Below are 13,642 nucleotides of genomic sequence, written 5' to 3'. Positions count from 1 at the left end.
ACCCCCTGAGGAACACACCATCATAAGAAAGGAGCCAATGGGACCCATAGCGGAGCGATAACATCCAGCAGTTATCTCATGACGAGAAGGAGATGTGGGGGGGGGGATTTAAGCACCACATTGCCATCTTTGAGGCTGACAATACCCCCCCGCCCCCACCCCCAAGGCGACATCTTGGAGAGGGGGAATGGAGAAAAATGAAAGCCCCTCTTCTGGAGGGTCTGGGGTGCTCAGCGCTCAGGGTGTGTCTCCGGCGCCGCGTTCGAGACCCTTATCTTCTGCCAGTCATTTTAAAAGGCTGTGCAGCCATTCTGCTCTCCACTATAAATGTCACGCCTCCGGATCCATTTTCTGATAGGAGAATAAGAATGTCGTGCTCTACATGTGACCTGTAAATTACAAATAAGATACAGGGGGAGATGGAGAGAGAGAGAGGGAGAGAGAGAGAGATGGGGAGAGAGAGAGAGAGAGAGAGAGAGAGAGAGAGGGGGAAGAGAGAGAGAGAGCGAGAGAGCAAAAACAAGATATTCTAAGAAATTGTATTTCATTTTCTCTAAAGTAATTATCTGTGACTTGATTTATGCAAATCTTGGACCATGTATTTGAAGCCTTAAAGTCTTTTATGGCTAAATATAGGCTGGGGGGGGGGGGGGGGGGGGGGGGGTTCTGCTGTCACTATGCAGCTGAAGCCCTGAGCGGTCGGAAACAGCGCTTATAGAAAAAGATGAAAGGTCTATTTAAGCTGTCAAGTAGCCCACACAGGCATCTTATCTGTGCCATAGAGCAGCAGCCATGGCAGCCTCTGTGTGTGTGTGTGTGTGTGTGTGTGTGTGTGTGTGTGTGTGTGTGTGTGTGTGTGTGTGTGTGTGTGTGTGTGTGTGTGTGTGTGTGTGTGTGTGTGTGTGTGTGTGTGTGTGTGTGTGTGTGGCAGCCTCTGTCCACTGAATGTGTGTGTGTGTGTGTGTGTGTGTGTGTGTGTGTGTGTGTGTGTGTCAGCCTCTGTCCACTGAATGCCGTACGGGGGACATATTTCCCTGACCACTTTTATCTCCGCGAACACTGAAGTGGAAGAGCCCCAGAATTTGTATCCCGCTAACTGTACAGAAAGACGCATAAAGGGTCACCAAAAACATAACATATATCTGACGATCCCTAGACCCTGTGGGTAGGTACTTGTGCGTGTGTGTGTGTGTGTGTGTGTGTGTGTGTGTGTGTGTGTGTGTGTGTGTGTGTGTGTGTGTGTGTGCGTGCGTGCGTGCGTGCGTGTCTGTCTGTCACTGCCACTCCTTCATCTTCCTCCCCATCCTCGTCATCATTCCCATGACTCACCCTTCAGAAGTAGAAAGCTCCCCACTGTGTGCCCGGAGGTAGGTGGCTTGCTCCTCTTTTGTCCGTGGTGTGATTGGCATGGCTGGGACCCCCGCTGGCTGGGCATTATGAGTGGCATATACCCACTCTGACATGCACTCTGTCTTTTGCAGAACATCAACCAGTTAGAGCTTTTCGGAGACATGTCCACCCCTCCAGACATCACATCACCTTCGGTGAGTACACACACACACACACACACACGCACACACACACACACACACACACACACACACACACACACATACACACACACACACACACACTAACTAGGGCGTCCTGTCCACCTTGAACTCTGTGAACTTGTAGCTCCTCGTCACAGGGTGATGCGGGGAGGTCGTGAAATAAATGGGAGTTTGGTTGAAACCGAGACAGATAAATCACTGTCTTTGTTGAATTCTCACTTGGTGACCAGCTAGCCAGCAGAATAAAAAATCATATTTGGGGGGGGGGGGGGTTCCAGTATATCATGATATAAATGAAAAACTCCCAAAAGCAAGCCGTTTGCCCCATTAAAGTGCCATTATTTTCAGCTGTGATGAATGATGCCCCTACTCACGGGTCAGATTTGATATGGGGATGACCTCAGATATATTGACTTTTAATTGGGGTTTCATCATCATTTTCCTGACAGGTTTGGCTTGTAATAATGATGACATAGCGTAATTATCTCCTCAATATTTGAAAGAAAACACGTGGAGTGTGTGTGTGTGTGTGTGTGTGTGTGTGTGTTGGTCAGGGCATTCAGAGGTTTCCTATTCTTCACTAGACCCTGCAGAGTGTGTTAGGCAAGGCACGTGTATCTATGTAGCCCATCTCACACACATTGATAATCCAAAGTTCTTTACAGATCAACAGATGAAGAAATCTAATAACCGTAATGGCAAATTGCTTGATGTGTGTGTGTGTGTGTGTGTGTGTGTGTGTGTGTGTAGATCTAACTGCTCTGTTGTGTTTTTTTTAGCCTGTGCTGTTTGACATTTAGCGTGTGTGTGTGTGTGTCTCCTCCCCCTCAGACTCCTGCCTCTCCAGCCAACACGCTGGACCCCTCGCTGGCCCACCAGCCCCCGTCGGAGCTCTTCGCCCCTTTCAACCCCTCAGGTACCCGTGTGTGTGTGTCTGTATGTGTGTGTGTGTGTGTGTGTGTCTGTATGTTTGTGTGTGTGTGTGTGTGTGTGTGTGTCTGTGTGTGTGTGTGTGTGTGTGTGTGTGTCTGTATGTTTGTGTGTGTGTGTGTGTGTGTGTGTGTCTGTATGTGTGTGTCTTTCAACCCCTCAGGTACCCGTGTGTGTGTGTCTGTATGTGTGTGTGTGTGTCTGTATGTGTGTGTGTGTGTGTGTGTCTGTATGTGTGTGTCTTTCAACCCCTCAGGTACCCCCCCCCCGCCTCTCAGTCTGGCCACCGCTGCACTGCTCCTCGGTTCTCATGAACTTTTAAATGTTTGTGTGTGTGTGTGTGTGTCTGTATGTGTGTGTGTGAGAGAGAGAGAGAGAGAGAGAGAGAGAGAGAGAGAGAGCAGCCCATCCCAGGACTATATCCCTGTTGAGGGATATGTACCTTTTTGTTCTTGTTGTCAATATGACTTTAAAGCTCCGTGAGTTTTTGTCCTAGAGTCCTAAAAATAACACCCCCAGAAACCTTGAATCTTCTACATCCATGGCACTTTTGCATGAATGTTTTTAATTCGAGGAAATATACAAAAACATCAAGGCATGTCAGAGTACCTAAACAAGTCTAACAGGCCTCAGTCCTATAGGAGCATAGCTCTCTTAGGAGCCTCTTATTTCTTCCCCCTTTCTGTTGCCCTCGCCCTGCCGTGAAACCCAACCTCGGTTGAGCACGGCAAGTTTAGAATGTTATTTGTTTGCTGTGTGCATTTGTTGTGTGTGACTGGTCATGTGACTCTCTCTCGACTACACCGTGCTCCACATTGGTTTATTAAGGCCAGTCTCTAGTACATAGTTGTTTATTGAGGTTGTTTATTAAGGCCAGTCTCTAGTACACAGTTGTTTATTAAGGCCCGTCTCTAGTAAACAGTTGTTTATTAAGGCCCGTCTCTAGTAAACAGTTGTTTATTAAGGCCAGTGTCTAGTACACAGTTGTTTATTAAGGCCAGTCTCTAGTACACAGTTGTTTATTAAGGCCAGTCTCCAGTACACAGCTATGTGTGTGTGTGTGTGTGTGTGTGTGTGTGTGTGTGTGTGTGTGTGTGTGAGGGGCAACTATAAATGCTGCACTCCTGCACTGACAAATCCAAACAATGCAAGTCTGAGGGGGGGGGGGGGGGGGCTGCATTGGGCTGGGGGTAGTGATGAGGTGTGCTGTGTTAACAACACAGCACCACTACAGGGCATCCTGGCATCCTGTCGGACCAACACAGCACCAACACAGCATCGCTACACTCATCCTGTTGGACCAACACCGCTACAGAGCATCCTGTTGGACCAACACAGCACCGCTACACAGGGACCAACACAGCACCGCTACAGAGCATCCTGTTGGACCAACACAGCACCGCTACACAGGGACCAACACAGCACCGCTACAGAGCATCCTGTTGGACCAACACAGCACAGCTACAGCGCATCCTGTTGGACCAACACAGCACCAACACAGCGCATCCTGTTGGACCAGAAGCACATTGAATACTGATGGAACCTTCTGGAACAGAGGAGAGGAGCAGGGGGTTGGATGTGCAACAGTGTCTGGAGGAGAGAGGCCAACTTATGGTTGGGGGGAGGGTGTGTTTGTGTTTGTATGCGTCAAGGTGTGTGTGTATGTTTGTGTGTGTGTATGTGTGTGTGTGTGTGTGTGTGTGCGTTCCGCGTGCACAGCTCTCTGGTAATTGCTGATGTTACTGAGACATCTGGTGAAGACAGATTGACTCCAGCCCGGCATGTAAACAGTGTGCCAGTGTGCCATTGAAATGCACGAGATGGCGTGATTTATCGCGCCAGCGGTCTGTGCCCGACGCCCTGCACCAACAACCATTTCCTTCCCAAACACTTGGCAGAGTAAACAGGGGACTGGGCCCATGCCCACCTGCCCAAACAAATCTTTTACGGGCCATTTACGATAACGCGGTTATCTGTGGCGCAGTCAGAGATGCAGGCTTAGCCACCGCGTTCCATTGGCTTTATTTTTGGATGTCCGAGAGAGTTATTTTTCTTCTCAAAATAGAACACCACAAGTTGTAGTATGGGGGGGGGGGGTGGGTGGGTTACTTTAGTACAGTGTCAACGTTTGTTGAAGGGAAAAAAAACACACAAATAAGAAAAGGAGACAGAAAAGTTGAATTGAATTTCCTTTCAATGTCACCACCGGCACAAAATCTCAATTTTCCGCAGCCCTGTGCATAACAGTGTGAGCCACAAGAACAGAGTGATAGCTTTACTGACGTTCCAGGTGCTTCCTCATCATCTTCCCTTTCACTGGGAGATAGATCCGCTTTTGCCCGTTTGTTGAACGCATGGTAAAATAAACAGCATTCAGATCTTCACTGTGCAGAGAGGATCTGAATGCTGCCACCATGGCTCTTCATCTCGAGAGCTGCGGAAGACGCTCAGCTCGTAGGAAGTGTTATTGACAGTTTTGTCACGCGTCAAGCTGGTTATTGTCACTCGTGTTTTTGTTGCTCGTGGATTGACAAAAGCTGAGGAACAGAGTTTGAAAAAAGACTCTCCCTCCTCCCAACGCCTCTCTGCACCGGATTATGTACTTCAGACCTCCTGCAGAGAATCCAAGCTCTCGCCGACTGGTAGTACACAAAACAAGAAACACACGCGCATATCCGTAACCCATGCTCAGCCCCGGGATGCTCAGCCAAGGCCTACCACCGTGGGCGTGATGCAGGAGCCTTATTAAATCCCTTCTCATAAAATAACGATTAAAGAAAAGGTTGCATTGATTTTTAGTCCCAGATAAACATACTGATTTATGCTTCCAACTGTAAGAGCACAGTGGCCACCTCCACCCCCTCCTTCCCCAATTAAATCTTCAGACTACTGTAAATGTATGTTCAGTGAATCATTCATTCAAGTTCAGATGAGGGCTGGCAGTTGGAACTTTTCCTGGATTCATTATTAACGAAGAGCCGCTCAGAGTGCTCCATCCTACAGCATCACTGCTGGGGGTTTCCTGAATTCAGAGACATCCAGCTTTGTCAAAAATGTGTTGCCTTTCTGTGCCCATATCGCCTCAAACATGTCCCATCTTTATAGAGCTATTGAACACTTTATGGGTGCTATTCTGTGGACACTTGCCTATTTTCCCGTTATTGCCACAATGTTGTCACCGTTTGCTTTCTACTGAATGCACACTATTGGAATGACTAAAGGTGACCCTTATTCCTATTCCTCTGCCTCGTTTTGAGTCAGGAAGAAAACATGAGATAAGACGGCCTTGGCCAAATGGAGCAGATAGCAGAGCAGCCCAAGAGCCCTCGCTAATGCCATTGTGTGACGAGATGCAGACGGAAATATGATTCAGGTCCGCAGTGCAAATCTGTGCCTGCGTTCAATTAGAGGCAGAAAGGAGGACAGCGTGTAATAAAACCGAGCAGCACCTAGAATCAGATTAGATTAGATTCAACTTTATTGTCTTTGTGCAGAGTACAGGTACAAAGTCAATGAAATGCAGAATATGAGCAGCAGTATCTTAATGACCTTGTTTAAATCTCTCGCTATTCATTAAGCCTGCGCTCGTTGTGCGCAGTAATTACGACAGCTCGCGCAGCGCGGCGGCCATAAAGAGAAACGAGCGAGCGTGCAGCGGCCATAAAGAGAAACGAGCGAGCGCGTGCGGACGGCTGAAGAAGTAGGACAGGCTAGTCCACCACAGGAGGAGAAGAGACTGGTCATCTCGCCCAGCGCTGCGCGACTCTGAAGGGTAGCAGGAGGAGAAGAGACTGGTCATCTCGCCCAGCGTCGCCGCGACTCTGAAGGGTAGACAGGACAGCTCATCTGCAGCGCTCTTTTACGAGCTCCACTCGACGGTTCGTTGTGATTGAGGCTGCGCTTGTATCCAGGTATACAGAAACCGAGTGGATTAGCACACGATGTTAGAGACTACAGCACAGATGAAGAGGAGAAAGTCTCAAAGTCAGGCTCTGTATGGCACAATGTGAAGTAGGATTTAGTTAACTTGAGTTTGACGTCTGGTGAAGATTACAGGTATTTCTGGAGCTCAGATGCATGGCATTACTCATAACAAGTAATGAGTACATTGCCGATGGGATCTCTGGGGGGAATAAATCTATATTTTTTTTCTCAGCTGAAAGTAACTTTTAAAGGAAAGTGCTAAATGAATAAGTGGAACTGTTGTTGAGAATGTGTGTAAAGTTAGCTATAAAATGAAGCGTTGTAGTTCATGTCGTGTAAAAGTCCCATGCTGAATAACAAACTGTTCATCGGTGAAAGTAAATGTCTCTGCATTCAGTCGGTCTGTTTGTCTCTGTTCCAGGTTACGTTACCATGGGAGCCGTGCCTCCTGGACACTGGGCCCAGCAGCCGTTCGCAGGGCAAGCCCCTCTGGCGTTCGGCGTGCCGTCGCCTCTGCCCGGCGGCCAGCCGGTCATCTGGGGCCAGGCCAACCTCTTCCCCGCCACGCAGCAGCAGTGGGCGGCCATGGCGGCGGGAGGCTTCCCCCCGACGGCCTTCATGCCCACGCCCGCCATGTTCCATACGCTGCCCCACATGGCCATGCCGCCGTCCTGCGAGACGCCCCCCGTGCCCGGGCCCTCGGCCGCCGGGGCCACAGGCGGGCCCCGCTCCTCCTCGTCAGCGGCCTCCAGCCCGCAGCACGGCGGAGGCGATCGCTCGCGGCAGAAGATGAGCAAGGAGATGTTCAAGGATTTCCAGATGGCCAAGCCGCCGCCCATGCCGGCACGCCAAGGCAGGGAGCAGCCCAACCTGACGTGCACCACGGACGCTTTCACCAGCTACTTCAGCCGCGTTGGCATGGCGCAGGACACGGACGACTGTGACGACTTTGACATCTCCCAGATGAACCTGACGCCGGTCACCTCCACCACGCCCTCCACCAACTCACGTGAGTGCCCACCATACACACATTCACCACGCCCGTGCCCACCATACACACCTCCACAACGCCCGTGCCCACCATACACACATTCACCACGCACGTGCCCACCATACACACATTCACCACGCCCGTGCCAACCATACACACCTCCACCACGCCTGTGCCCACCATACACACCTCCACCACGCCCTCCACCATACACACATCCACCACGCCCTCCACCAACTCACGCCCGTGCCCACCATACACACATTCACCACGCCCGTGCCCACCATACACACATTCACCACGCCTGTGCCCACCATATAGACATTCACCACGCCCTCCACCAACTCACGCCCGTGCCCACCATACACACATTCCCTCACACAGACGTATGGGGAACACTCACACTTTCAAACCTTTACTCATTAACCTTTATATAAGCACCCACACTCATAAACGCATAACATATATGATAATATATACTACACCACTTGTATATATGCATACACACACACACATTAAGAAACACACATGATCATATGGACACATGGACACACACACACATACCAAATGCCACAGTCACATCAGAACAAACTGCCACATGTTCATGATAGTCATAATCTTATAGGAATTGACCTGCCCAGTCATCTCCCTCAATACATGTGTCTGTAAAGCAAGTGGTGACCTTCCCTCACCCATGCACCTCACCTCAAATGAATGAGAAACACCAACTTCTCTCAATTCACACCTCTGGACAATGGGGAAAAAAAACTTGTAGCATCCTGCAGTCTTTGATTTCCTCCGTACTTCCGTGTGGTTCACACTCCTTCCTGGCAGAGGTTGGCGCGGTGGCGTTTGATACCTCTGCCTACAGGGCTTTGTCTTTAGTCAGCGTGAAATGGCAATTAGTAACAGCAGTGAGGGGCACATTAGAGGAGGAGAGAGAAAGAGAGAGCGAGAGGAGAGGAGAAAGAGTGAGAGAGATGAAAGAGAGAGAGAGAGTGAGTGAAAACAGACCTCTCCAGCTGAGAAGGGGGGGGGGGGGGGGGCGCGATGTTCTGTAATTACGGCGGATCCCGGGAGAACTCTGGTCTGTGTGGCTCGTCCCGTTCGGGGTCCCTCCGCCTGTGTTGTGCTAATTACTGCTCCGCAGAAGCACCGCTGTGTCACTCACACACACAAACATACATACAAAAACACACACTCACACACACAAACATACATACAAAAACACACACACACACAAACAAACACACACACGCACAGCCAGACAAATACACCCACACACACACACACACAGACAAATACAGACAAATACACACAAACACATTCGTCTCCATCTGCAAATGAGAGCCAGGGGAGGTGTGATTCTTCTGTAAAAGGCCCTTGGCCTCGTCTGTTTGGCTGAACGTCAGGCAGAGCCCTGAAGTGGCAGCGAGGTGACTGGGGAAATCACCAACAACTTCACCGTGTCACCGTCAAGGTCCCACACCGGACTCACCTCATTGAAAGACCCCCCCCATCCACACCAAAATGAAAGGGCCTTTGTCTCCGTTTGTCTTTGTACACAATCTCATTTCAATTTCAACAGCGCTACATATTTGTTTGTTTCTGACCGAACCAACAGAGAGCGAGAAAGGACCCGAGAGAAAATGAGAATAGAAAAGGACTAGACTTCTTCTCAGTGTCACGCCAGTGCTGCGCTTCTGTGTGCCTTTCTGTTATTACGCAGAACATGGCTATTTGGAATGTGGAGACGTCAGTTGAAATGACCCTCATCCCCCGTGGGTGAATTTTAAATATTCCATCCCGTTTTAACAGAGACGGCACGGAAACACGCACTGTGGGAGAATGAAATACATTTGTGCTGGTGGCATTAACTGTGTCATTGGGCTCCAAACTCAAATGGAGTCATCGGTTCATCTAAATGTCAGTCGGTGCCAGCACCTCTCTCCCTCTCTCTCCCTCTCTCTCTCTCTCTCTCGCTCGCTCTCTCTGTCAGTCTCACTCTGTGTCACCAGCACGTCTACCACCCCCCACCACAACCCCAACCCCTCCAAATATCCTCTTAGTGTCACAGAATACCAGATCAGATGCCACTAAATCTGTTGATTAAATAAAAACCTCAAATCTGTCGTTGCTCTCAAAGCCAGTCCATTAGGGTTGGCCCAGGGTGACCTGGCCTCGTCGGGATGACTCGTAGCGCTGCAAGCCTAGAGCTCGGGTATGGCTGTGTCCATTAGTGCAGTTTACACATGTACGCAGATGGGGGGGTGGCAGATGTATCTGTCAGACTGATGTTTTATCATCACTCTCAGTCTTTATCTATATCTCTTTATTTATATTCTCTCTCTCTCTCTCGCTATGTCTGTTGTTCAATACTGACATGACTGTGTAAGAGTATATAAGCAATAATGACATGACTGTGTAAGAGTATATAAGCAATACTGACATGAATGTGTAAGAGTGCAATACTGACATGAATGTGTAAGAGTATATAAGCAATAATGACATGACTGTGTAAGAGTATATAAGCAATACTGACATGAATGTGTAAGAGTGCAATAATGACATGAATGTGTAAGAGTGCAATAATGACATGAATGTGTAAGAGTATATAAGCAATAATGACATGACTGTGTAAGAGTATATAAGCAATACTGACATGAATGTGTAAGAGTGCAATAATGACATGAATGTGTAAGAGTGCAATAATGACATGACTCTTACATGACTGTAAGAGTATATAAGCAATACTGACATGACTGTAGGAGTATTTAAGCAATACTGACATGACTGTGTAAGAGTGCAATACTGACATGACTGTGTAAGAGTGCAATAATGACATGAATGTGTAAGAGTATTGCCAAATTACTGCAGTAGACATACAATACAACAAATACTTTTTGGAGTGGTGTAAATCGATAATAATAATAATAATTGGAATATAATATATATATAATATAATAAAATGATGGAAAAATAAAAAATAAATGAATGAATTCCTTTGTCTTCCTCTTTCTCTTTTTCCAGCACCCACTCCCGCCCCTCATCAGAGCCCCCCCTCCAAGTCCTCGGCGTCTCACGCCAGCGACCCCCCCACTGACGACCCCCCCACTGACGACCCCCCCACTGACGACTCGTTCGGGGAGGGGGACGGTAGCCCCAGTCGGAGTGGAGAGGAAGATGCTGTGAGTAGAACTATCCCAACCTGTGTGTGAGGGCCCCAATAGAGGCTAATGTGTGTGAGGGCCCCAATAGACGCTAATGTGTGTGAGGGCCCCAATAGAGACTAATGTGTGTGAGGGCCCCAATATAAACTAATGGGTGTGAGGGCCCCAATAGAGGCTAATGGGTGTGAGGGCCCCAATATAAACTAATTCTGGAAACAGAAGCCGGATCAGTTCCAGAGTCTCTAGTCGACTCTGGTCCTCTGAGGAAACACACTGAGGTGGCCCCTTGTGTGAAACTTGGAGCCATCTGTAGGAGTGACCAGCGGCTCAAGTGGAAGTGGCCTAGAAAAAGCATTCTCATGATAGAGCGCTTTCATAATGCAATACATCATTATTGATATGCGGTGGGTTGAAAATCGTTTTCATTCAGGCCACCGTGGATTTGATTTGAAGCTACGTGACAACGCTATCCTTCTATTTAGCATTGATGATGAAATTGTGCCCCTAAGTGCTGCTCTTTAGGTCTTAATGGTTTAAAATGACTGCAGATCCAAATCATTTGATGCTACATTAGATATCAAACCACCTCCTATCTATATCTGTATTCAGATAAGACTATATAGATGCCAGACCTAAAAATAAGTTAAAGCAACAGCCCACGGCAACCTTATGAAAGCCAAACGAGGGTTTGTCTCCTAATAACGAGTCCAGCAGCAGCAGCCTGAGATCTGGTGATGAATCACTGTTGAGACTGAGCCAGCCGGCGAGGTAATAATTCTTTCCTGATTGGGCAGTGTGTGTGTGTGTGTGTGTTTTTTTTTCTTTTGCCGCGCCCTCCATGGCTGACCAACATTTGGGCCCAATAATGCGTTAAATGAGCTCATGGAAGTGTCTGAGACATCATTAAGACCTTATTAATCGCACCCAGGTAGCGTTCATACATCAACCCACGTGAAGAAACCAGGGTTTCGGAAATCCATAATTCATCAGTCGCTCTGTACGACTGCATTTTACATGTGGATAAAATAGGAGAGAAGAAAAGTGGACGAAGGGCTGTTTCTTTTCCGAGGGCCATTAATATTTATGTTTGATGGTGTGTGTTATGACCTTACGTGAGATGGCCGGGAAAGAAGACCTTCTACCCAAAGGCACTGTCTCACCTCTCGTGCTCTAAGCGGGCAGCCCCGTCGAATGCCAAGCTGATTAGAAAGACGAAGTGAAGCACTTTTAAAAACAAATCCTGATAAATAGAATATGAATAGGATTGTGGGGTCTGGAGGGAGACACTGTTGAATACTCTGAGATGATGCCCAAGGTCCACTGCTCTATAGAATCTGAATTATAATGGATTCTGTGAACTCAAAATCACCCGCACTTTCAATGGAGATGTGGTTGCACTTTACTTTAAGTAGCCCTAGGTAGTATGTACTGTAGACTTCATTAATGAATTGGTACAGTGTGAGTCTTAAGTAAGTCCATGGTGTTTCTAAGATGTACTTATGGTTAAGGTTTGGGTTAGATTTGGGTTGGGGTTAAAAGCATTGACCTTACATGCGAGGGGCATTGACCTTACATGCGAGGGGCATTCTATTCATTATTCATTCATTATTTATATCTAAATAAGTTCAAGGCTACTTCAAATAAATCGTGACCAAAGCCATTTTTACTATATTTAGGCTAAATTTAGTTTGACAAAGGGTCCTACAGTCAGACTGTGTAGGTTGCTAAAGATGTATAATTCTGGTTCTGGATGGTTGGTTGCTCGGACCCAAATGATCCAGCCTTTTATCTTCAACACAGGGGCGAGGGCTCTGAATGGGGCGAGGGCTCTGAATGGGGCTTTGTGCAGAGTTTCACATTCTCCTCTTTGCTTGATGGGAAGGAAAGGGCGCTGGCGTGAGTCATCAGGACTGACAGACTCCCTCTCTCTCTTTCTCTCTCTCTCTCTCTCTCTCCCTCTCTCTCTCTCTGTCTCTGTATCTCTCTCTCTCTCTCTTTCTTTCTCTCTCCCTCTCTCTCTCTCTGTATGGGAGAAATGTCTCCCAACCACCTGAGTGAAAAGTGTCTCTTAATGCCGTTTTCAGCCGTGCTCTCAGAAGAAGAAAAAAATAAAAAATAAAAATAAAAAAGAAGACAACGGAACAGAAACGGGGTTTATGCAACATGTCGATGTAACGCTACCCTAGGTGGGTGGGCAGGTAAACAAGCGGTGGCAAGGCCAGAATGATTTCCGACTGCAGGGCTTTTTGCACACCGGCCGCCCACGCACACGCACACCCTCGCCTTCGCCGGAGGTGTTAAGAGCAGCACCCGGCAATGGTGTTGGTGGGGGGGCGGGGGGTGTTCAAGTGGGTGGCGAGGGAATGGGAACAGAGTGCTCAGGGGAACTAAATGGACAGGAACCTTTTCACAGAAAAGAGAAAAAAGAGGCGCACCATGTGAGACTGCAAAGGACAGACAGACGCGTGGGTTGGGGGTTTTTGTTGATGGGAGGAAGATGGATGAAGGTGGAGGGAGGGATTTTTTGTGTGTGTGTGAATTTACAGGTTGGAGACACTGACTGGATACATAAAGGGATGGATGGATGGATGGATGGATGGAAGGATGGATGGATGGATGGATGGATGGATGGATGGATGGATGAATGGATGAATGAATGGATGGATGGATGGATGAATGGATGGCTGGATGGCTGGATGGATGGAAGGATTCTGCTTTGGCTCTCCTCTTATGTCCTTTTCTTGCTGCCTCTGCTACGCTTGTGAATCAAATCTTCCTTTACCCCTTTTCTTTTCCTCCTCTCTCCCCCTCTCTTTCTTTTCTGTCTTTCCCCTCTCTCCCTCCCCTCCCCCCTGCAGGCTGGAGACACCCAGTCTCCCTCCACGAGTGAGCCCCGCGCCGAGGCCTCTGAGCAGGACAGTCCACAGGTCGGTAGCTAGATAGCAGCAGGTCAGGGTAGGTATCTGTCCTCTCTCCTCTTCTTCTTCCTCTCTCCTCCTCGTTCGGCTCGGTGTTGGCCTGCTCCACCTAGACGTTGGCCGTGCTGACCACGCCTCCACCACCTCACCATCGCA

At 48.4% G+C, this 13,642-nt stretch overlaps 1 protein-coding gene across 5 annotated transcripts in view; it reads left to right on the top strand.

Annotated features, from left to right (window-relative positions):
• dab1a (DAB adaptor protein 1a) overlaps positions 1 to 13,642 on the top strand; it is a 153,685-nt gene that overhangs the window by 135,060 nt on the left and 4,983 nt on the right. For 4 of the 5 annotated variants that reach the window (XM_031574276.2, XM_031574279.2, XM_031574278.2 and 1 more), the window contains 5 exons: positions 1,482 to 1,544; positions 2,385 to 2,469; positions 6,829 to 7,416; positions 10,429 to 10,586; positions 13,427 to 13,495. In XM_031574276.2, coding sequence (XP_031430136.1) covers positions 1,482 to 1,544; positions 2,385 to 2,469; positions 6,829 to 7,416; positions 10,429 to 10,586; positions 13,427 to 13,495 — 963 coding nt within the window. Of the gene's footprint in view, positions 1 to 1,481; positions 1,545 to 2,384; positions 2,470 to 6,828; positions 7,417 to 10,428; positions 10,587 to 13,426; positions 13,524 to 13,642 lie in introns of all 5 variants that reach the window. The other variant, XM_042708896.1, reaches the window with a different exon arrangement.

Source organism: Clupea harengus, chromosome 10, assembly GCF_900700415.2.
Source record: "Clupea harengus chromosome 10, Ch_v2.0.2, whole genome shotgun sequence".
Classification (NCBI taxonomy): domain Eukaryota; kingdom Metazoa; phylum Chordata; class Actinopteri; order Clupeiformes; family Clupeidae; genus Clupea; species Clupea harengus.
This window is presented reverse-complemented; position numbering and strand designations above follow the sequence as displayed.